The sequence below is a fragment of the Scardinius erythrophthalmus genome (genome assembly GCF_964197995.2).
Source record: "Scardinius erythrophthalmus genome assembly, chromosome: 9".
Taxonomy (NCBI): domain Eukaryota; kingdom Metazoa; phylum Chordata; class Actinopteri; order Cypriniformes; family Leuciscidae; genus Scardinius; species Scardinius erythrophthalmus.
In genome coordinates this window covers 44,657,222-44,679,068 of record NC_138229.1, presented here as the reverse complement: position 1 = coordinate 44,679,068, position 21,847 = coordinate 44,657,222, and the positions used below count along the sequence as shown (strand labels likewise).

The 21,847-nt window shown below is 39.8% G+C and overlaps 1 protein-coding gene and 1 long non-coding RNA gene across 2 annotated transcripts in view; both read right to left on the bottom strand.

The window, feature by feature from the left end:
* Positions 1-21,847, bottom strand: part of LOC308695899 — a 670,325-nt gene that overhangs the window by 375,489 nt on the left and 272,989 nt on the right. The window lies entirely within an intron of this gene.
* The window catches only part of LOC308695881 (protein NLRC3-like), a 155,665-nt gene continuing 140,217 nt past the window's right edge, over positions 6,400-21,847 (bottom strand). The window contains exons 11-12 of the mRNA XM_081374141.1: positions 15,254-15,427; positions 6,400-6,965 (exon numbers count right to left, since the gene is read on the bottom strand). Of these exons, the coding sequence (XP_081230267.1) occupies positions 6,668-6,965; positions 15,254-15,427 (472 nt within the window). The 3' untranslated portion in view covers positions 6,400-6,667. The remainder of the gene's footprint in view (positions 6,966-15,253; positions 15,428-21,847) is intronic.

Genomic DNA, 21,847 nt, shown 5'->3' with positions numbered 1-21,847 from the left:
CCATCAGGGGCCAAACATGAAGATTCCACAGGTCGGGCCTGGGATGGAATATCGTGCCCTCCGCCTGAGACAGAAGGTCCCTCCTCTCCGGAATCGCCCACGGCGAGCCGTCGAGGAGAGCTATTATCTCCGAGAACCACACTCTGTTCGGCCAACGTGGCGCTATCAGCAAGAGGCAAGACCCTTGTTGGCGAACTCTGGCTAGAACTCCCGGGAGCAGAGAAACTGGAGGAAACGCATAAAGGCGCATCTTGGGCCATGTGTGCGCCATCGCATCCAGACCCAGAGGAGCCGGGTGACTCAGAGAGAAGTAGAGGGGGCATTGCGCTGTCTGTTGGGAGGCGAAGAGGTCCACCTCCGCTTCGTAAAATTTGGTCCAAATCTGTTTCACTACCTCTGGGTGGAGTTTCCATTCCCCCGTCGGTAGCGTCTGTCTGGACAATAGATCTGCTCCCACATTCAAATGCCCTGGGATGTATACTGCCCTGAGTGACAGGAACTTGCCCTGGGCCCAGAGAAAAATCTGCCTCGCTATTCTGTTCAGATTGCGTGAGCGCAGACCTCCCTGGTGATTTATATACGAGACTGCTGCTGTGTTGTCCACCCGCACTAGGACATGACAGCCCCTCAATTGATGGAGAAAATATTTCAGAGCCAGAAATATGGCCATCAGCTCGAGGCAATTGATGTGCCAATCGAGCTGATGACCCTCCCATTCCCCTTGAGCTGGACGGCCATCCAAGACCGCTCCCCAGCCTGTCAGGGAGGCGTCCGTCGTTAGCAGTTTGCGACGACACGGCGCCCCTAAAGTGGGACCCAAGGCGAGGAACCGGGGTCTGAGCCACAGAGATAGTGTACGAAGCCCGCGGCGCGTCACTTTTATTAGCCTTTGAGGATTGGCTCTTGGATGAAAACCTCTGGCTTTTAGCCACAACTGAAACGGTCTCATGTGCAACAGCCCCAGAGGAATCACCGTGGAGGCTGATGCCATGAGACCTAACATTCTTTGATACTGTCGAACAGTACGAACTTGGCCTAGCTTGACTTTGGTCATGGTCTGCTGAATGGTCTCGATTCGAGCGGGAGACATTTGTGCCCGCATCGTAACCGAATCCCAAACGATCCCGAGATAATTCGTTCTCTGAGCAGGAGACAGAACACTTTTCTTGGTGTTGAGTTTCAGCCCTAGAGAAACTAGATGAGCTAACACGATGTCTCTGTGTTGGAGCGCCATCTCTCGTGATTGTGCTAGTATTAACCAATCGTCTATGTAATTCAAAATGCGAATGCCCTGGAGTCGTAATGGAGCCAGTGCTGCATCCATGCATTTTGTGTATGTGCGGGGTGACAGTGCTAGACCGAATGGAAGAACCCGAAATTGGTACGCTTCGCCCCCGAAAGCGAACCTCAGGAACTTCCTGTGTTGTGGCAATATTTCTATGTGAAAATATGCGTCCTTCAGATCGATCGTGACGAACCAATCGTGATGTTGTATTTGCGACACGACCGTCTTGACGGTTAACATCTTGAACTTGAGTGCTTTGACTGTGCGGTTTAAGCCTCGAAGATCTAAGATTGGACGCAACCCCCCATCCTTTTTGGGTACTAGGAAGTATCTGCTGTAATAACCTGACTCCCTCTCTGGAAGAGGAACACGTTCTATGGCCTCTTTGCTCAGAAGAGTCTGCAGCTCTTGCGACAGTACATGCATCTGCTCCGGTTTCACGGTAGTGAAAATCACGCCGTTGAAACGCGGAGGACGACGAATAAACTGGATTCTGTATCCTAACTGTACTGTGCTTAATACCCACGCAGAAACGCCCGGCAGAAGTTCCCACGCTGCCAGACTTTCTGAGAGTGGTATTAATTTTAATACTTCCTTTTGAGGGGATATTAGATGTTCCGTGTCCGGAATGACAGCCGGAAACGACGGAACATCTAATATTTCGCTGGAAACCGCTGCCCCCCGAAGCACGAGAGGTGGCGGGGATGGAGAGGTTTTGTGAGGGTAGCGGGAAGGGACGAAAAGATCTTGAATGCGCCCCATCCCGCGGGGGACTACCCCCACTAGAATGGGCGCCAGACCATCAGGACTTCCTCTTTCTGTTGATGACAGTCCTGAGGTCTGGCTTGGGAGGCTGCTGAGCCTGGCGAGTCTGCCTCCAGTCTCTCTGAGGGGGAACGCGACTCGCCACGCTCTGCTTTTTCACCTCCCTGGCTTTTGAAGGACCGGGGCGGGGCTGGGTGGCAGACGGCCCCTCCCCTTGAGTGCGGCGAGGAAGAAACTGCACGAACGCTTCCTCGTGTTTCTTGACTTCCTTAAAGCGTGTGACTACGGTGTTAACCGCGTCACCAAACAGCCCAGATGGAGATACAGGAGAGTCAATAAGAAACAACCGATCTTTCTCTTTAATCCCTGTCAGATTAAGCCACAGATGCCTCTCCGTGCTGACTAAAGCAGACATAGAACGGCCGATGGCACGGGCCGTCTGCTTGGTCGCACGGAGAGACAGATCTGTGGCACGATGAAGCTCCGTGAACGCTTCCTCGTCGATCGTACTGCCCACACTCAAATCCTTCAACAGGTCAGCCTGGTACGCCTGTAACACTGCCATAGTGTGCAGCGCAGCACCAGCCTGACCTGCAGCTTGATAAGCTTTCCCCACTAATGATGATGTTATACGACAGGGTTTAGTGGGGAGGGTAGGTTTCTTAATCGAAGATGCCGAATCGGGTGAGAGATAGCCCGCGAGCGTCTCTTCAACCCGCGGCATCTCCGTATACCCCCGCGCTTTCGCACCCACGATAGTCGAAAAAGTCGACGTCGAGGGCACAAAAACGCGAGAAGTATATGGTTTACTCCATGACTTAGACAGCTCGTCATGGAGGTCCTCAAAAAAGGGGAGAGACTGATGTAATGTTCTCTCCCCCCTGCCACCGGACAGAAACCTATCCTCAAGCTTACTGGGTTTGGGGGTCTCTTGGTCGCGTGGCCAGTCAAGCTGTAACCTGGCCACCGCGCGAGTGACCACCTCTAGCAATTCCTCAACAGATCTTTTTTCACGGGAGGAATGCTCAGAGGCTGGCCGCTCGTTATGATCTGACGAACCAAGAGAAATATCATCCCCCTCGTGAACCGAAGAAGCACCGGAGCGCGCTTCGAGATCACGAGAAGGGATGTTAGGATCTGGTGACGCAGCAAGCGAAAGGGACGGACCCGTCTCTTGCTCGTCATGCAGATCCATACGAGAGCCCCACGGTGGTAATGCGGGTGCGGACTGGAAATAGTTCAGACGGGAGCGAAGCATCTTAACTGTGAGCTGATCACAATGCTCGCACCCGCCTTTCTCTATCGCCAGTACCGCGTGCTCTTCCCCCAAACAAACAAAGCAATAATCGTGTGTATCCAGCTCAGACATGGGACGGGAGCGTGGAGGAACACAACGCTTATTGCTTTGTTGACTCATTTCACTTCTTTTTTTTACTTTTTAAACTCTATGATGTAGCGAGAGAGAAAAAGATTTTTGAAATGAGAGAGATGAAAATTCTGCACACTGCCTGAATAAACTAACTCCTAGCAACAGATCTGTATCAGAACGAAGGTAGAGAGAGAGTTTCAACGCACACACTGCACAGTAATGGTCTGAAGACAAAAGACCTGATGGTGCACCTGTGGCTCATCTACTTATAGCCTCGTGTCGCGGGGGCGCGCCGATGACGTCACCGACCGAGGCTATATTACCTCCGGGTCAATTCCATCGACGTGTTATACACACTATTCACAGCTGGTCACGATAAAATATGTTCCCAATGCGCTGAGCAGCGCAGCATCGATTGTAGCTTTCGAAAGGGAACTAGTTGGCACTTTAGCACCCCGCTATGACATCGGGTACAGGCGCAGGTCCTTCATCAGATCTGGATACAGCCTGGATCTGGCAGGCTGTGGGAAAACCTCGGGTGTTGTGAATTCTCTCCCTTTAGATATTAAGTTGGTTGCGTGTGTGACATTTTAAGTTGCATTGTACACAAATAACGTAGTGCAGTGTTCTCAGCATGTACGGATTCAGTCTAATTGCTTAATCACTAAGCTACTCCAGTTGAGCGATCATATCGCGTGCACGCATTCATGTGCAGTGTTTATGTGCAAGAGAAAGTTTGTGACAAAGTAAGTTCTCCTTTTATGTATATTGTTAATAACAGATTGTCACACTGTATCCCACCTGTGCTAAGTTAGACCATGTTTGTGGTGTAGTTGATGTTTAGCGATCTTTCTTAGTGTAATTTGATCCTGCTAAACGAGCGGATTATCCCGCTAGCATCGCGGCTCATACTGGTCAAGTTTACTAGTTATTAGCTTGAAGTGAATTTCTCCGTGGATAATATCTTTCACTGGTTGTCATTTATTACTGCCTGTATTACTGAGAGAGTCCAATTTCTATAATCCACATTTTGGTGTTTTGTCAATTTCAATGCATTATGCAGTTTATTACAGACTCATACTAATATATTTCTCGATTTATATTTCATGTATCAGTGCACTTTACAGAGATGTTTATATTTGAGTTTGCAATCTCTTAAGTTGTTGAATAATTTTAGACAGTGAATATTTATTTCTGTTATATTATTTATTTCAGAAACTACCTCAAGTACACTATTATGTGTATATGGTCACTCTTGTGCAATAAACGGCTAAACTCTATCTGATGACTCCGACTCCTTGACCAGAGATCTGCAGCGGTCAATAATATAATCCACCAGTTTTCAGTGGGGCAATCCCCAACATCAGGATAAACAAAAACACCAAAATTAGCATAGACGGCATTCTTCTTATGATGTAACGAGTACATCAGGATTTATGGGAAGTGTTCCTGGTTCCGGCTGACCTGATCTATGCAGCCTAACATTAAATTATAGAAGTCAAATTATAGAACACAATGTGTTGTGTATGCTAGGTTAAAGAGATGTGTTTTTAGTCTAGCTTTGAACTGACAGAGTGTGTCTGCTTCCCGGACAATGGTAGGAAGACTGTTCCAAAGTTTTGGTGCTAAATAGGGAAAGGATTTACCGCCAGCAGTCGATTTTGATATTCTAGGTATTATCAACTGGCCGGAATTTTGAGATCGCAAGAGACGTGAAGAACTATAATGTGTTAAGAGCTCACTCAAGTATTGCGGAGCTAAACCATTTAGTGCTTTGTAAGTAATCAGCAATATTTTTAAATTTATACAATGTTTAATAGGGAGCCAAAGCCAATAATATACTCGATCCGTTTCAGTCTGGGTTTAGATCCAAGCATAGCACTGAATCAGCCTTGTTGAGAGTGGTAAACGACCTGTTGTTATTTGTGGATTCCAGAAACTGTGCGGTTCTGGTATTGTTGGATTTAAGTGCAGCTTTTGATACAGTGGATCACTGCATTCTTTTAAACAGGTTAAAAACCATTTTGGGACCGATTTTATTTTCTTTTTTATATGCTCCCCCTTCGTTACATCTTTGAATCTCATCAGGTTCCTTATCATATTTATGCGGATGATACCCAGTTGTACATGTCAATAAAGCCTGGTTCTAAGTCTTTATCTGATTTATTAGCCTGTGTAAATGACATTAAAAGTTGGATGGGTGAAAATTTTCTTCAGTTGAATGAAAAGAAGGCTGAGGATATTTTATTTGCCCCTCCCCCATTCAAATAAAATGATTAAATCATTTTATTTGATTTAACTCAGAGTTAAAATTTGACAAGCAAATAAACTCTGTTGTCAGAGGCAGTTTCTTCCAGCTTAGAGGCTTACGGAAATTGAAATCTATTTTATCTTTTGGTGACCTAGAGACAGTAATTCATGCCTTCATCTCAACAAGGCTGGATTATTGTAACGCCTTGTATGCTGGTATCAACCAGTTTTCATTAATGCGTTTTCAACTGGTACAGAATGCTGCAGCCCGCTTCTTAATGGGGAAGGGAAAGTTTGAGCATATCACCCCTATTCTATTGCATTTACATTGGCTACCGGTCAAATACAGAATTGAGTACAAGGTTTTGACTTTTGTATTTAAAGCCTTGCATGGTCTTGCTCCAGTTTATATTTCAGACCTTATTTGTCCATACTCTCCTCGAAGATCTCTTAGATCATCATCTGAGAGATTATTAACTATCCCGCACTCTCGCTTGAAATCTAAAAGTGACAGAGCGTTCTCCGTTCTTGGTCCTAGACTGTGGAATTCATTACCTTAATCTGTCAGGTTGTCTTCTTCTTTATATGTATTCAAGTCAGCACTGAAAACGCATCTTTTCTCTCAGGCCTATTCATAATTGTGGATATGTAGCCTTAGTGAGTTAAATTTTTTACTATGTAATTTGTACGACTTTTGTTTTTTAGTGTTTTTTGTGTTTTTATTGTGTTTCTGTGAAGCACCTTGGTCAGCAGAAATGCTGCTTTAAGGTGCTATATATATATATTAAAAGTGACCTTGACCAATGCATTGTTGACAGAACCGGGCTAATATGGTCATACTTCCTGGTTCTGGTAACTCGAGCTGCTGCGTTGGACCAGCTGTAGTTTGTTTATTAAGCGTGCAGGGCAACCACCCAGTAGAGCATTACAATAATCTAGCCTTGATGTCATGAACGCATGAACTAATTGTTCCGCATTTGTCAATGAGAGCATATGGCCTAATTTAGATGTAATTTTAAGATGGAAAAATGCAGTTTTACAGATACTAGACACGTGACTTTCAAATGAAAGATTGGTATCATGATGATATAATGATGGTATAATTGGTATAATGATACTAACTGTAGTTTCTCCAGCTTGAATTGTGGGTTCATCAGTAGATCACTGAGGTTTTTCACTCCAGAGTCTCCTAGTTTATTCCAGCTCAGGTCCAGCTCTCTCAGGTGTGACGGGTTTGATTTCAGAGCTGAAGTCAGGATGAGACTCTGCTTGTCTGTAATACTGCATCTATTCAGACTGAAGACAGAAAGAGAAAATGACTCAGATCTATGATGATCAATTAATGTGTTTAGCTTTATCCAGCAGACTTTTGCTGACAAATAAACAGAGATATCAAGGTAAAAGTAACATGGAGAAAAACTACACATCTGTGTGTAGTGAAAGGGGGAGGGGGAGGGGGAGGGGGGGTGTCTGGAATCCACTGCTGCTTCATTGTAATTATAATCAAGGTATTAATCAATATGTTTCCTTCTAAATATCAAATTAATTGAATGACTTCTCTGGAAATTTTACTTTGTTATAGAAGTTACCAGTGTGATTACTGAAATGTTCTTTTCATGTATTCTTTAATGTCTGTATTTGATATCTGAAAGCAGTAACAGCGCTTGCTTATTTAGCCCGGCTTCCAGAAATGAAATATGGACTTGTTTTGTGTTTGAAAAAGGTCTTCAACGTGTTAAAACATATAGGGGTCATTGAAGCCAATAGTTTAAGGGACCATTTCTTTGTTAAAGCCTTACTTTCCTGTTAGACTGGAGTGTAGCTCTCCTTGAGAGAAAGAACACATTATCTTGATATTTTGAGAGGACTCTCCTGTTTATAGTTAGAGCCTGGCCAAATCCAACCTTGGAAAAGCTGTGTGTGTTAGACTGTGTGTTAGTCTTCTTGGTTACTGGTTAAGGAACAAATGGCATTATTGGAGATTGATTGAGTTGTTGTTCTGGACACGCTGGCGCCCAGCAACCCAAATCTGCAACCTGGAAGGTCACGACGTGCCTAACTACAGGGTCTGAGTGTCAGCTGCATAATCAATGGAGATATGCTTCAGTCTATCTGTATATGTGTGGAAAATTACTATGTTTACCTATTCTCAGCCAATCAGAAACTGCAACCTGAAGCAAGGACGTCCCATACACAAAATAAATATATTTGAAATATATTTTTGGAATATATGCAAATATTCAAAATTGGCCCAATAAATATATTGGTAACCCTTTCTTTTACAGTCCCCTAATTACTAGGTATTTACCTGGTAAATATATGGTAAGTTATAGTTGGTTATTGGTAATTACCACAGGTAACAAGTATGTAAATGCAGAGAAACTACAAACTATTTACTTGGTATTTACCGGGTTAATATATGGTAAGTTATAGTTGGTTATTGGTAATTACCACAGATAACAAGTATGTAAATGCAGAGAAACTACAAACTAATTACTAAGTATTTACCTGGTAAGCATATGGTAAATTATAGTATTTTAGTGTGTAATTACGTAAGGTTATTAGTATGCAATTACAGAGAAACTACCAGGGAAAAAAACACCACTGTTAAATATCAACTCAACAAAGTACTGTGTACTTGTTACCTGTTTAGGTTGGTAATAACTCAGATTTAATTGTGTACTTCCTCAGAATGTAGGCAGACAATTTTTAGAAACACCTCCAGTATTACCCATCAATTCAAGTTAGATGTGTAGTTATCCTAGGGTTATGTTGGTAACAGTCCATGTTTATTTATTACTATCTTGAAATTAAGACAGTAGTTTCCAATAAATTACCTTATCTTACATATTTGTTGTTCATTGCTACACCCATTTATAGAGGGTTTATCAAATAATTTACCTTACACTTACCTGGTAACTACCCCGCAGGAACAGTTTTCCCTAATGTCATGGCTCATCTTAAATACTGGGTATGTTCTTGCAGATGTTTTTACAATTAACTCAGTAAGTAAAGTGCAACTGTACTGTAAAATGAAGCCTTGTTTATTTCCATGGTATTACCGGAATTGTACCATATAACCTGATCATTCCCTTTTCCATATAGTCACAATTTTTTACCTCATATGTCCTGCAATGTTACCAAGGAAAACATGACAATTTACTCAGTAAGTAAAGTGCAACTGTACTGTAAAATGAAGCCTTGTTTATTTCCATGGTATTACCGGAATTGTACCATATAACCTGATCATTCCCTTTTCCATATAGTCACAATTTTTTACCTTGTATGTCCTGCAACGTTACCAAGGAAAACATGACAATTTACTCGGTAAGTAAAGTGTAACTGTACTGTAAAATGAAGCCTTGTTTATTTCCATGGTATTACCGGAATTGTACCATATAACCTGATCATTCCCTTTTCCATATAGTCACAATTTTTTACCTCGTATGTCCTGCAACGTTACCAAGGAAAACATGACAATTTACTCAGTAAGTAAAGTGCAACTGTACTGTAAAAGGAAGCCTTGTTTATTTCTATTGTATTAACTTTTACCATGTGTGTTCTGCAACTTAACTAAAACATTCCAGCCTGGTCTCATTAATAAGTTGTATTAATACGTAATTTTCAAAGATAGAAAACTACATAGGCTACAATTATGAAGAAAAACAACATAGTGTAATCATAATAATTTATTGCGAAAATGTCAAAACCGGTACCAAAAGTCGTTCACATGAAACATTGCAGTCATTTAAATGTAAGTACAGTATTTATTATAGCTGTGTGTCATAATACAGTAGTGAAATATGGTAGCCTACTGTTGTGTTGTCACGTTCACCGTCTATCTCTGCACTACATTCCCCGGGATCCTCTTTGGCGCACCTGCAATTACTCTCCCCAGTGTATAATCACCTGCACCTGTTCACAATCAGCAGCCTCATCAGCAAGCTCTATAAAATACTCACCACAGCCTCAGTTCAACATCAAGCCTCCAACAGGAACAGACCATTATCCATTGTCTCTGATGCATCATGATTCCGCCAAGTAATGTATACTCACCTGTGAAACACTAACCTCTGTATCATTGTTCCGCTGTCTCCAGAAATCCTGTTTGACTCCATGTTACCAGTGATCCTGTATCCTCCTGAGCTTCCTGTGTTCACTCCGAGCTTGCTTGCTAGCGACTGCATCTGAAAGGGAAAAGACAAGTATTAATGAACTGTAACTGCTTGACATCAACTAACCTGAAGATAACATGCTCACCTGTTGTCTGCCCCGCACTGAGTGATCTTTACCGAATCTGCACTAGGGCTGTCACTTTACGTTCGAAAATCGATTGCACAATCGATTGGACCAACCAACGCAAGTTTCGAAAACGAAAATAGGGAATAGATTTTAACGGTCTTTTCTCGGAGCGCGTCCAGCTCGTCTCGATACGCCCGCAGTGAATGCGCGTCACACCGCAACTGCAGGCTCTGACAAACACGCATAACAGCAAATTATCCTTCTGCATAATGCGTCTCTTTTTACTACAAAACTGTGAATTCTGCCAGTATGCAGACAGTCTCATGCATTCAGATACAAATTCGGGCTACGCGTCTACAATCGCCTACGTAAACAGCCATGTTGAAGACTGAGGTAATGTTTTTCATTTATGCTGTGGCAGTCCACTCTGCTTATTGTTTTTCGAGAATGTTGCACTCCTGTTTGTCATTGTGCATGAAACTTCACGCCAATAAATCATCAGAAATATTGCAGACTTGTGCGCGTCTCAAGCGCCCTCTTTACGTTCGTCCTAATGCCTGTTCGTTGTCTGTGGATTTGCCCATATTTTGCATTTAAAATGGAAACGTCTTTAGACATGCAAAATCGATTTTACAATCGATTCAATGAACACTTATGTCTCAAAAATCGAACAGGATTTTTTCACAAAAGTGACAGCCCTAATCTGCACCTGAACTCTGAATACTCACCTTGCACTCTTGTCTATTTGAATAAAACTGTGTTTGGATTCACTTATCTCTGTCTCTGTGCCTGTATCCTGACAGAAGGCTTGACCATACACCGTTATGGATCCTACACAGCCCAAAAACAGTGCTTCCGCAAACCCCAAGGAATCCACTATGCTCTTCCAGGGTGATCGGACTCTGGAGGAGTATGTTGAGTTCTACCTAGTTGTCTTTCAGGACGTAAGTTGGTTTCAGGATGTAAATTGGGATGAAGAGGATCTAAAGATGCAGTTTTTGAGGGGTTTGGAAGATCCTCTTGCCCAGATACTGCTGTTGGATGATCTCGACCTACCTCTCATCAAATTCATTGACCGCACGCTGTGGGTGTGTGGTTCCTCACTCACCGTGGGAGACATCCAGCCCGATCTCCACATCCAGCCAGATCTTCGCGTCCAGCCAGATCTTCACGTCCAGCCTGATCTCCCTCCTTTCATCGGCCCAGCTGATCCAGAGACAGTCACCTGCCCAGCTGATCTTGAGCCATCATTCGCTGCAGCGCCCCCTCGCTCTCGTAAACGGAGGACGAAGAGGACTTCCTGTATTCCCCAAATTCTGGAGGCCACCCCTGAGCAGTCTGCTCTTCATGTCTATTCTGTTGAGGTTGAAGAGACTACCCTTTCCCTGTATGTAGCTGCTATTATGTGTGTCTGGGCTACACATGCCTCCCTGTCGGCTACCTCAGCTCCATCCTCTCCTGAGTCACATGTTTCCACCCTCAGTCCAGCTGAGCCTGCACTTCATGCCAGTCCAGCCGAGCCTGAGAGCGGCATGCCTGCTGAGACTGAGAGCGTCTTGCCCGCCGAGCCTGAGACTGAGAGCGTCATGTCCCCAGAGCCAGTCGTCGGCCCAGATGAGCCAGAACCAGTTCCGAGTCCGGTTCCGAGTCCAGTTCCGAGTAAAGAAGTCGCCTGCCCTGTCGGGCAAGAGCCAGAGCCAGTCTTCAAGCAAGAGCCAGAGCAAGAGCCAAAGCCAGTCTTTGAGTAAGAGCCAGAGCTAGTCACCTCAAAAGCGTTTTCCCTGCTGGTTCCGTCCAGCATTGAGTTTCCTGATATGCTGGTTCCGTCCAGCCCCGAGTTTCCTGATATGCTGGTTCCGTCCAGCCCCGAGTTTCCTGATATGCTGGTTCCGTCCAGCCCCGAGTTTCTTGATATGCTGGTCCCGTCCAGCCCCGAGTTTTCCAATCCGCTGGTCCTGCCCAGCCCAGAGCCCGTTGATCCTGCGCCAGAGCCAGTCTTTGAGCAAGAGCCAGAGCCAGTCTTCGAGCAAGAGCCAGAGTAAGAGCCAAAGCCAGTCTTCAAGCAAGAGCCAGAGCCAGTCTTCGAGCAAGAGCCAGAGCTAGTCTCCTCAAAAGCGTTTTCCCTGCTGGTTCTGTCCAGCATTGAGTTTCCTGATATGCTGGTTCTGTTCAGGCCCGAGTTTCCTGATATGCTGGTTCCGTCCAGCCCCGAGTTTCCTGATATGCTGGTCCCGTCCAGCCCCGAGTTTTCCAATCCGCTGGTCCTGCCCAGCCCAGAGCCCGTTGATCCTGCGCCAGAGCCCGTTGATCCTGCGCCAGAGCCCCGTTAAGTTCACCGTCTATCTCTGCAGTACATTCCCCGATCCTCTTTGGCGCACCTGCAATTACTCTCCCCTGAGTATAATCACCTGCACCTGTTCACAATCAGCAGCCTCATCAGCAAGCTCTATAAAATACTCACCACATCTATATGAATCTATCTATGTATCTAGATATGTATCTATAATCTATCTATGTACCTAGATATAATCTATCTGTATCTATATATGTATATCTATCTATATGAATCTATCTATGTATCTATCTATATGAATCTATCTATATATGTATCTATCTATATGAATCTATGTATGTATCTAGATATGTATCTATAATCTATCTTTGTATCTAGATATGTATCTATAATCTATCTATGTATCTAGATATGTATCTAGATATAATCTATGTATCTATATATGTATCTATCTATATGAATCTATCTATGTATCTAGATATGTATCTATACTCTATCTATGCATCTATATGTATCTATATATCTGAATCTATCTATGTATCTAGATATGTATCTATAATCTATCTATGTAGGCTATCTAGATATGTATCTAGATATAATCTATCTATCTATGCATCTATAATCTATGTATTTATATATGTATCTATAATCTATCTATCTATAGGCTATATGTATCTATCTATTAATCTAGCTGTCTATATTATCTATGTATCTATTAATGTGTCACTATATGTATACTCTGTCTGTCTCTAGCCTATCAGTCAATGTGTTGTGTAAATTTAAATGTAGGCTACTAAGCCTAAATAGCCTATAACTAATCAAATCGCACTATGTCACTATATATATCATCAAAAATCCGCTATCTCAAAATCAAACTCCTCACACAAAAACCCACGAGGTCAATATGCGTTGATGATTTCACTTTTATACAGATGTGCGATTGTGTGGTCTGTTCCCGACCGTGTCAATCAAACGCTGATTTGGCGGACCACACCTGATGAAACACTTAGTGAAACACTTCGAGGCTTCGTTTGGCTAAAGTCATGTGACATGGGTGTTTTGAATCACGCTTCCGCTTCGGATCAGTGTTTCGAAACATCTGTGCTTCGGGATCTCGCAAAGCTTCGGAACGACTGTTTCGCGTCAGCCATCCCTATTATCCATTGTCTCCTGAAGTCTCTAATGCATCACGATTCCGCCAAGTAATGTATACTCACCTGTGAAACACTAACCTCTGTATCATTGTTCCGCTGTCTCCAGAAATCCTGTTTGACTCCATGTTACCAGTGATCCTGTATCCTCCTGAGCTTCCTGTGTTCACTCCGAGCTTGCTTGCATAGCGACTGCATCTGAAAGGGAAAAGACAAGTATTAATGAACTGTAACTGCTTGACATCAACTAACCTGAAGATAACATGCTCACCTGTTGTCTGCCCCGCACTGAGTGATCTTCACCGAATATGCACCTGAACTCTGAATACTCACCTTGCACTCTTGTCTATTTGAATAAAACTGTGTTTGGATTCACTTACCTCTGTCTCCGTGCCTGTATCCTGACATGTGTATAGGGGAAAAGGTAGAGGAATTACTATGATCAAAATACATTTTCGACCCTTCTTTAGCAAGCTAAACATTTTATGACCATATATTTTGTCATATATTTTACATTACATTTTATAAATGTAAATATATTTCACACTTAACATCATATATTTTTGTTATATTTCAAAATGATAAATATAAGTGAACAACAATGCAAATATATTTCAATGTATTTGGAATATATGCCACATATATTTTTGACACTTTAAAATATATTTCAAAATTTTTTTTACTGTATGGGGTAGCTTCTGTGGGGTCTGAGTGTGTGTTGCTTGTTTGTTGCTTAGTAACTAGCTGATCACTTAATCAGCCCACAGCTGCAGCTAGTTAATTCTGTTGTTAGCTGCCTATATCTAGCGGGAGTGATTATTGCCTGGTGTCGGTTCACCATTCTTATGCCCTCTTACCCAGTTCCGGTGCCTGAATTTCCTTACGGAGATATTTCCTTGATCTCGTCTGTGTTCCCAGACTTCTGGAGATCGTTTGGAGTCCTCTTCATTCTAGTTACCGTTTGACATCCGCACAAGGACTATTCATATCATTCATCCTCTCCTGTATATCTGTTTCCTGGTCGCCCGCCTGCTATACGTGGTGTTTTGAGTATTATCATCTGTTCAACCCGTTTTCAATAAACTGCTTACTTGCATTTGGATCTACGACTCTCATTCTGACAGAGGCGGCCTACGAACTCCCGTGTGAGTCTTGAAGCTGACTTCTGCTGATGAAACTGCAAACTATCTTCAGTAAAACTTTTCTTCAATTTATTATAATTCTGACTCCGGGTCTTGTTTCAAACATCTGGTCCTTGGGTCCTAAACTGTTACCCCCTAACAGTATATATAGCCCTCATGTTACCATTGTCTTCTTTCTAGCTTTGTTCCCTCTAACTGCTGTTGGTGGTGTTCATATTTCTTAGTCAAGTCTTTCTTTTTTTTCTTTTCAAAGCTTTGAATCAATTAAACCAATTTATTCACAAAATGATTCACTGTTTCACACCCATTACTAGTGTTCAGTCAACTTACTTATAGTCTAATAGTCAAGAGTTATTTAAAAGAAACTAGAGCGACACTCAGTCGAAAAGCAAACTCATAAGAACAGAAACGTCTCACAGAACAGAAGGGCAAAAGTTCACTAGACCTGCTGTAGAGAGATGCAGTGAATCTGGGCTTGATGGAAAACTATTGTGTTCAGAAAACCATTTCACTAAAAGGTTATCTATAATTAATAAAAAAAATATATATGCATATTAATTATCAAGGTACACTCCAGAATAGCAACACATATACTGACCCATAATGTCTATTTGACCTGTAGCTCGTATCACAACTAAACTGTCATTATGATTATCAAAAAATTATCCAGCTTATTATATAACTAAAATAATATAGTTGTTATGAATATTTAACCTGCATATAGCTAATTTAGTTAATTATTTGATCCCGTCTCACCTCAGTGTCTTCAGTTGGCAGTCTGGATCCTGTAGTAAATCACTGAGCTCCTTCACTCCTGATTGTCCAGGATCATTTCCTGTGAGATCCATCTCTATCAGGTGTGAAGGGTTTGATCTCAGAGCTGAAGCCAGAGATTTATAACCTTCTTCTGTCACACTGCAGTTAGAGAGTCTAGAACAGAGAGGAAAACATTCAGCTGATTAATCAGTTAAACCTGAACAATATAAATCTGAATGATCGCTCTTCCAGTCGCCTCTACAATAAGGAAGCCCCTCTTTCTGGTGGTCTACAGCACATTCAGTGGTGTTTCACTGGCATGTTGCATGGATAAGTGCAGTGATTCCCCCCCGGGCGCTTCAGCATAAAGAGCAGTTTCCCTAAAAGAGCAAAATTGATGTTGAGTGTCTTTTTAAAGATGCTTTTCCCTCCGTGTGTTTCTGGATGTTGGCAGTGATGAATGTGCGTTCGTTATCAAATCAAATCAAATCAAATCAAATCAAATCAAGTATATTTGTATAGCGCTTTTTACAATACAGATTGTATCAAAGCAGCTTCACAGTATTAAAATAAAATAATACAACAAAGTTTGTTTCTAGTGGAATTTATTGATTGATAGAATAAAATTAAATATCCCCAAATATCCCCAACTGAGCAAGCCAAAGGCAACAGTGGCAAGGAACCGAAAAACGAAAAAAAGCCAACTTACTGAAATCCTATTTAAACTTATTATTATTAAGTTGGCTTGAGAAAGCCAACTTACTGAAATCCTATTTAAACTTATTATTATTAAGTTGGCTTGAGAAAGCCAACTTACTGAAATCCTATTTAAACTTATTAAGTTGGCTTGAGAAAGCCAACTTACTGAAATCCTATTTAAACTTATTAAGTTGGCTTGAGAAAGCCAACTTACTGAAATCCTATTTAAACTTATTATTAGTGGTGCTTTTTGAAAGCATCACTATTGTTATTGCTCATACTTATTATTAGTGGTGCTTGCTGAAAGCAAGGCATCACTATTGTTATTGCTCATACTTATTAGTGGTGCTTGCTGAAAGCAAGGCATCACTATTGTTATTGCTCATACTTATTAGTGGTGCTTGCTGAAAGCAAGGCATCACTATTGTTATTGCTCATACTTATTAGTGGTGCTTGCTGAAAGCAAGGCATCACTATTGTTATTGCTCATACTTATTAGTGGTGCTTGCTGAAAGCAAGGCATCACTATTGTTATTGCTCATACTTATTAGTGGTGCTTGCTGAAAGCAAGGCATCACTATTGTTATTGCTCATACTTATTAGTGGTGCTTGCTGAAAGCAAGGCATCACTATTGTTATTGCTCATACTTATTAAGTTGGCTTGAGAAAGCCAACTTACTGAAATCCTATTTAAACTTATTATTAAGTTGGCTTGAGAAAGCCAACTTACTGAAATCCTATTTAAGTTGGCTTGAGAAAGCCAACTTACTGAAATCCTATTTAAACTTATTATTATTAAGTTGGCTTGAGAAAGCCAACTTACTGAAATCCTATTTAAACTTATTATTATTCTTCTGACCCTAAATTTACAACTCTAACTCCTCCTAGAGCTTTAACTCTACAAACTCCAAACTCGGGTCAGACCTTCATACTGTTCTGACTCGGTGTGCTATATCTTTTCAGACTTATTTGACTTTCAGTTTTCTTAAAAATTAATATTAAAAACCATAAAAATCCCATTGACTTACATTGCAGACTGTTCAAATTGAGCCAAGACTACGGTGGCCCATTAGTGTACAAGCCAAAAACTCAAATCTAAACTCTCTGAAGCATTAGGCTCAATTAAACTACCATTCAATGTACTTATAAAACTATCTATCTATCTATCTATCTATCTATCTATCTATCTATCTATCTATCTATCTATCTATCTATCTATCTATCTATCTATCTATCTATCTATCTATCTTCAAACTGTATCTATCTATCTATCTATCTATCTATCTATCTATCTATCTATCTATCTATCTATCTATCTATCTATCTATCTATCTATCTATCTATCTATCTTCAAACTTTATCTATCTATCTATCTATCTATCTATCTATCTATCTATCTATCTATCTATCTATCTATCTATCTATCTATCTATCTATCTATCTATCTATCTATCTATCTATCAAACTAACTTATCTATCTTTCTTTCTAACTAATCTATCTATCTTTCTTACTAATCTATATATCTTTCTAACTATCTATCTTTCTTTTTAACTAATCTATCTATCTTTCTAACAACTTATCTGTCCATCTTTCTTTCTTTCTTTCTTTTTAACTAATCTATCTATCTTTCTTTCTTTCTAATCTATCTATCTTTCTAACTAACTTATCTATCTTTCTTTCTAACTGATCTATCTATCTTTCTAACTATCTTTCTAACTAACTTATCTATCTTTCTTTCTAACTGATCTATCTATCTTTCTAACTATCTTTCTAACTAACTTATCTATCTTTCTTTCTTACTAATCTATCTATCTATCTATCTATCTATCTATCTATCTATCTATCTATCTATCTATCTATCTATCTATCTATCTATCTATCTATCTATCTATCTATCTATCTATCTATCTATCTATCTATCTATCAAACTAACGTATCTATCTTTCTTTCTAACTAACCTATCTATCTTTCTTACTAATCTATATATCTTTCTAACTAACTTATCTATCTTTCTTTTTCTTTTTAACTAATCTATCTATCTTTCTAACTAACTAACTATCTATCTTTCTTTTTAACTAATCTATCTATCTTTCTAACAACTTATCTGTCTATCTATCTATCTATCTATCTATCTATCTATCTATCTATCTATCTATCTATCTATCTATCTATCTATCTATCTATCTATCTATCTATCTATCTATCTATCTATCTATCTATCAAACTAACTTATCTATCTTTCTTTCTAACTAATCTATCTATCTTTCTTACTAATCTATATCTTTCTAACTAACTTATCTATTCATCTTTCTTTCTTTCTTTCTTTCTTTTTAACTAAACTATCTATCTTTCTTTATTTCTAATCTATCTATCTTTCTAACTAACTATCTATCTTTCTTTATTTTTAACTAATCTATCTATCTTTCTTTCTTTCTTTCTAACTAATCTATCTATCTTTCTAACTTTTCTATCTTTCTTTCTTTGATTTCAACTAATCTATCTATCTTTCTAACTAACTTATCTTTCCTTCTTTCTTTCTTTCTTACTAATCTATCTATCTATCTTTCAAACTAACTTATCTATCTTTATTTCTTTCTAACTAATCTATCTATCTTTCTAACTAATTTATCTATCTTTCTTTCTTACTAATCTATATATCTTTCTAACTAACTTATCTTTCTTTCTTTCTAACTAATCTGTCTATCTTTCTTTCTTTGATTTCAACTAATCTATCTATCTTTCTAACTAACTTATCTTTCTTTCTTTCTTTCTTTCTAACTAATCTATCTATCTTTCTAACTAATTTATCTATCTTTCTTTCTTACTAATCTATATATCTTTCTTTTTAACTGATCTGTCTATCTTTCTAACCAACTTTTCTTTCTTTCTTTCTTTCTTTCTTTCTTTCTTTCTTTCTTTCTTTCTTTCTTTCTTATCTATCTTTCTTTCTTTGATTTTAACTAATCTATCTATCTTTCTAACTAACTTATCTTTGTTTCTTTCTTACTAATCTATCTATCTATCTATCTTTCAAACTAACTTAACTATCTTTCTTTCTTTCTAACTAATCTATCTATCTTCCTAACTAACTTATCTACTTTTCTTTCTTTCTTTTTAACTAATCTATCTTTCTAACTGACTTATCTTTCTTTCTTTTTAACTAATCTATCTATCTTTCTAACTAACTTATCTATCTTTCTTTCTTTCTTTCTAATCTATCTATCTTTCTAACTAATCTATCTTTCTAACTAATCTATCTCTCTTTCTTTCTAACTAATCAATCTTTTTTTCTTTCTTTCTTTCTTTCTAATTAATATTTCTTTCTAACTAATCAATCTTTCTTTCTATTGAATCTTTCTTTCTAAATAATCCTTCTTTCTTTCTCTTTCTAACTAATCTTTCTTTCTTTCTTTCTAACTAATCATTCTTTCTTCCTTTCTTCCTTACTTTCTAACTAATCTTTCTTTCTAACTAATTTTTCTTTCTTTCTTTCTTTCTTTCTTTCTTTCTTTCTTTCTTTCTTTCTTTCTAACGAATCTTACTTTCTAACTAATCTTTCTTTCTTTCTAACTAATCATTCTTTCTTTCTTTCTTTCTTTCTTTCTTTCTTTCTTTCTTTCTTTCTTTCTTTCTTTCTTTCTTTCTTGCTTTCTTTCTTCCTTCCTTTCTAACTAATCTTTTTTTCTCTCTTTCTTTTTCTTCAAATTTTTAATATCAAACTTCAACCTACTTTAAACATCAAACTACTTCTAAATTTTTCAAACTCTCTGGTCTGGCTTTCTCAAGCCAACTTAAAGTTTGTCTCAACAAACTTTTTTTTCTAGTTAAGTTGGCTTGAGAAAGCCAACTTACTGAAATCCTATTTAAACTTATTAGTGGTGCTTTTTTAAAAGCATCACTATTGTTATTGCTCATACTTATTATTAGTGGTGCTTTTCAAAGCAACACTATTGTTATTGCTCATACTTATTCCACACAAAGTTTGGCGCGTAACTTGCCCCGCACCGTTTGTCACAGACCCCTGAGTGAGGTGTCAAATCGACCGGCTCATTGAGGAGAGGTGTGCTATGACTTTTCTAAGCGATCGGGTGTACGATGTTCGCACAGCGGACGAAAAAGCGGCCAAAAAAGTCCCATTGACTTTACATTGGGCATTCTAAAAAATTCAAATCCAAACCGACGTTTTCACACACACAGACTCCAAAGGGCCTGACACCCCTGCGTCTCTCCCTCTCTCTCTCCCTCAGAGGATTTATATTATCAAGCAGCCAATAAGTTATGGCCTAAAATCTTCATAGCCACACCCTAGCAACCAGTTTCAGCACCCTAGCAACCACTAAGAGCTCCATAGCAACCACCCTAAACAAAAAAAAAAAACATTTTTTAATTTTTTTTTTATTTTTTAAAGCAATTTTACTCTCGTGGCCTTGCGATATCGCTCTATGTTGTGCCTATTCGGCCATAGGCACGAGGCCGCAGGCCGAGTGCCGTACTGAAGGCACTCGTTATTAAAGATTTTAAGAACTTTATAAAAACTCCATAGTAACCATATTTGACAACTACCAACCACCTAGTAACACCATAGCAACTACCAAAAATACCTTAGCAACCACCCTGAACACCCTAGCAACGTCTAGAAATGCTCTAGTAACCACCAAAAAACTCTAACAACCACCCAGAACACCCTAGCAACTGCCTAGCAACCACCCAGAACACCTAGCAACCACATAGAACACCCTAGCAACTGCCTAGCAACACCCTAGCATCCACCCAGAATACCATAGCAACTGTCTAGCAACCCCATAGCAACCACCCAGAACACTCTAGCAACCACCTAGCAACGCCCTAACAACCACCAAGAATACCCTAGCAACTGCCTAGCAACCACCCAGAACACCTTAGCAACTACCTAGCAACACCATAGCAACCACCCAGAAAACCCTAGCAACCACCTGGCAACAGTATCTTGCTAAAAACATGTTAGCAACATGCTAATCATGCTAGCATCATGCTAGCAATATGCTAATCAAGCTAGCATCATGCTAGCAACATAATAATAATGCTAGCATTATGCTACCATCATGCTAATCAAGCTAGCATCATGTTAGCAACATGCTAGCAACATGCTAATCATGTTAGCATCTACCTAAAAACATGCTAGCAAAATGACAATCATGCTGGCATCTTGTTAAAAGCATGCTAGCAAACATGCTAATCATGCTAGCATCATGCTACCAACATGCTAATCAAGCTAGCATCATGCTAACATCATGCTAATCAAGCTAGCATCATGCTATCAAAATGCTACTAACATGCTAATCAAGCTAGCATCATGCTAGCAACATGCTAATCAAGCTAGCATCATGCTAGCAACATGCTAATCAAGCTAGAATCATGCTAGCAACATGTTAATCAAGCTAGCATAATGCTAGCAACATGCTAATCATGTTAGCATCTAGTTAAAAACATGCTAGCAAAATGCTAATCATGCTAACATCTTGTTAAAATTATGCTAGCAACATGCTAATCATGCTAGCATCATGCTAACAACATGCTAATCATGTTAACAACATGCTAATCATGCTCGCATCATTCTAACGACATGTTAATCATAGTAAATCATGCTGGAATGTGGTAAATCGTAGCAAATCATCTTAGAAACATGGTAAATCGTGGTAAATGATGCTAAAATGTGGTATATCATGGTATCACAACATGTCAATTGTGTTAGCATCTGCCCAGTGGCGAATTTTGCCACTGCAAGCACCACTTCACATTTTCTTCAGGAAATGTACATTCTAGTTCTTCTTCTTCTTCTTATTATTTTTATTCTGGACAAAAGTTTGGCGCGTAATGCGCCCCGCACCGTTTGTCACAGACTCCTGAGTGAGGTG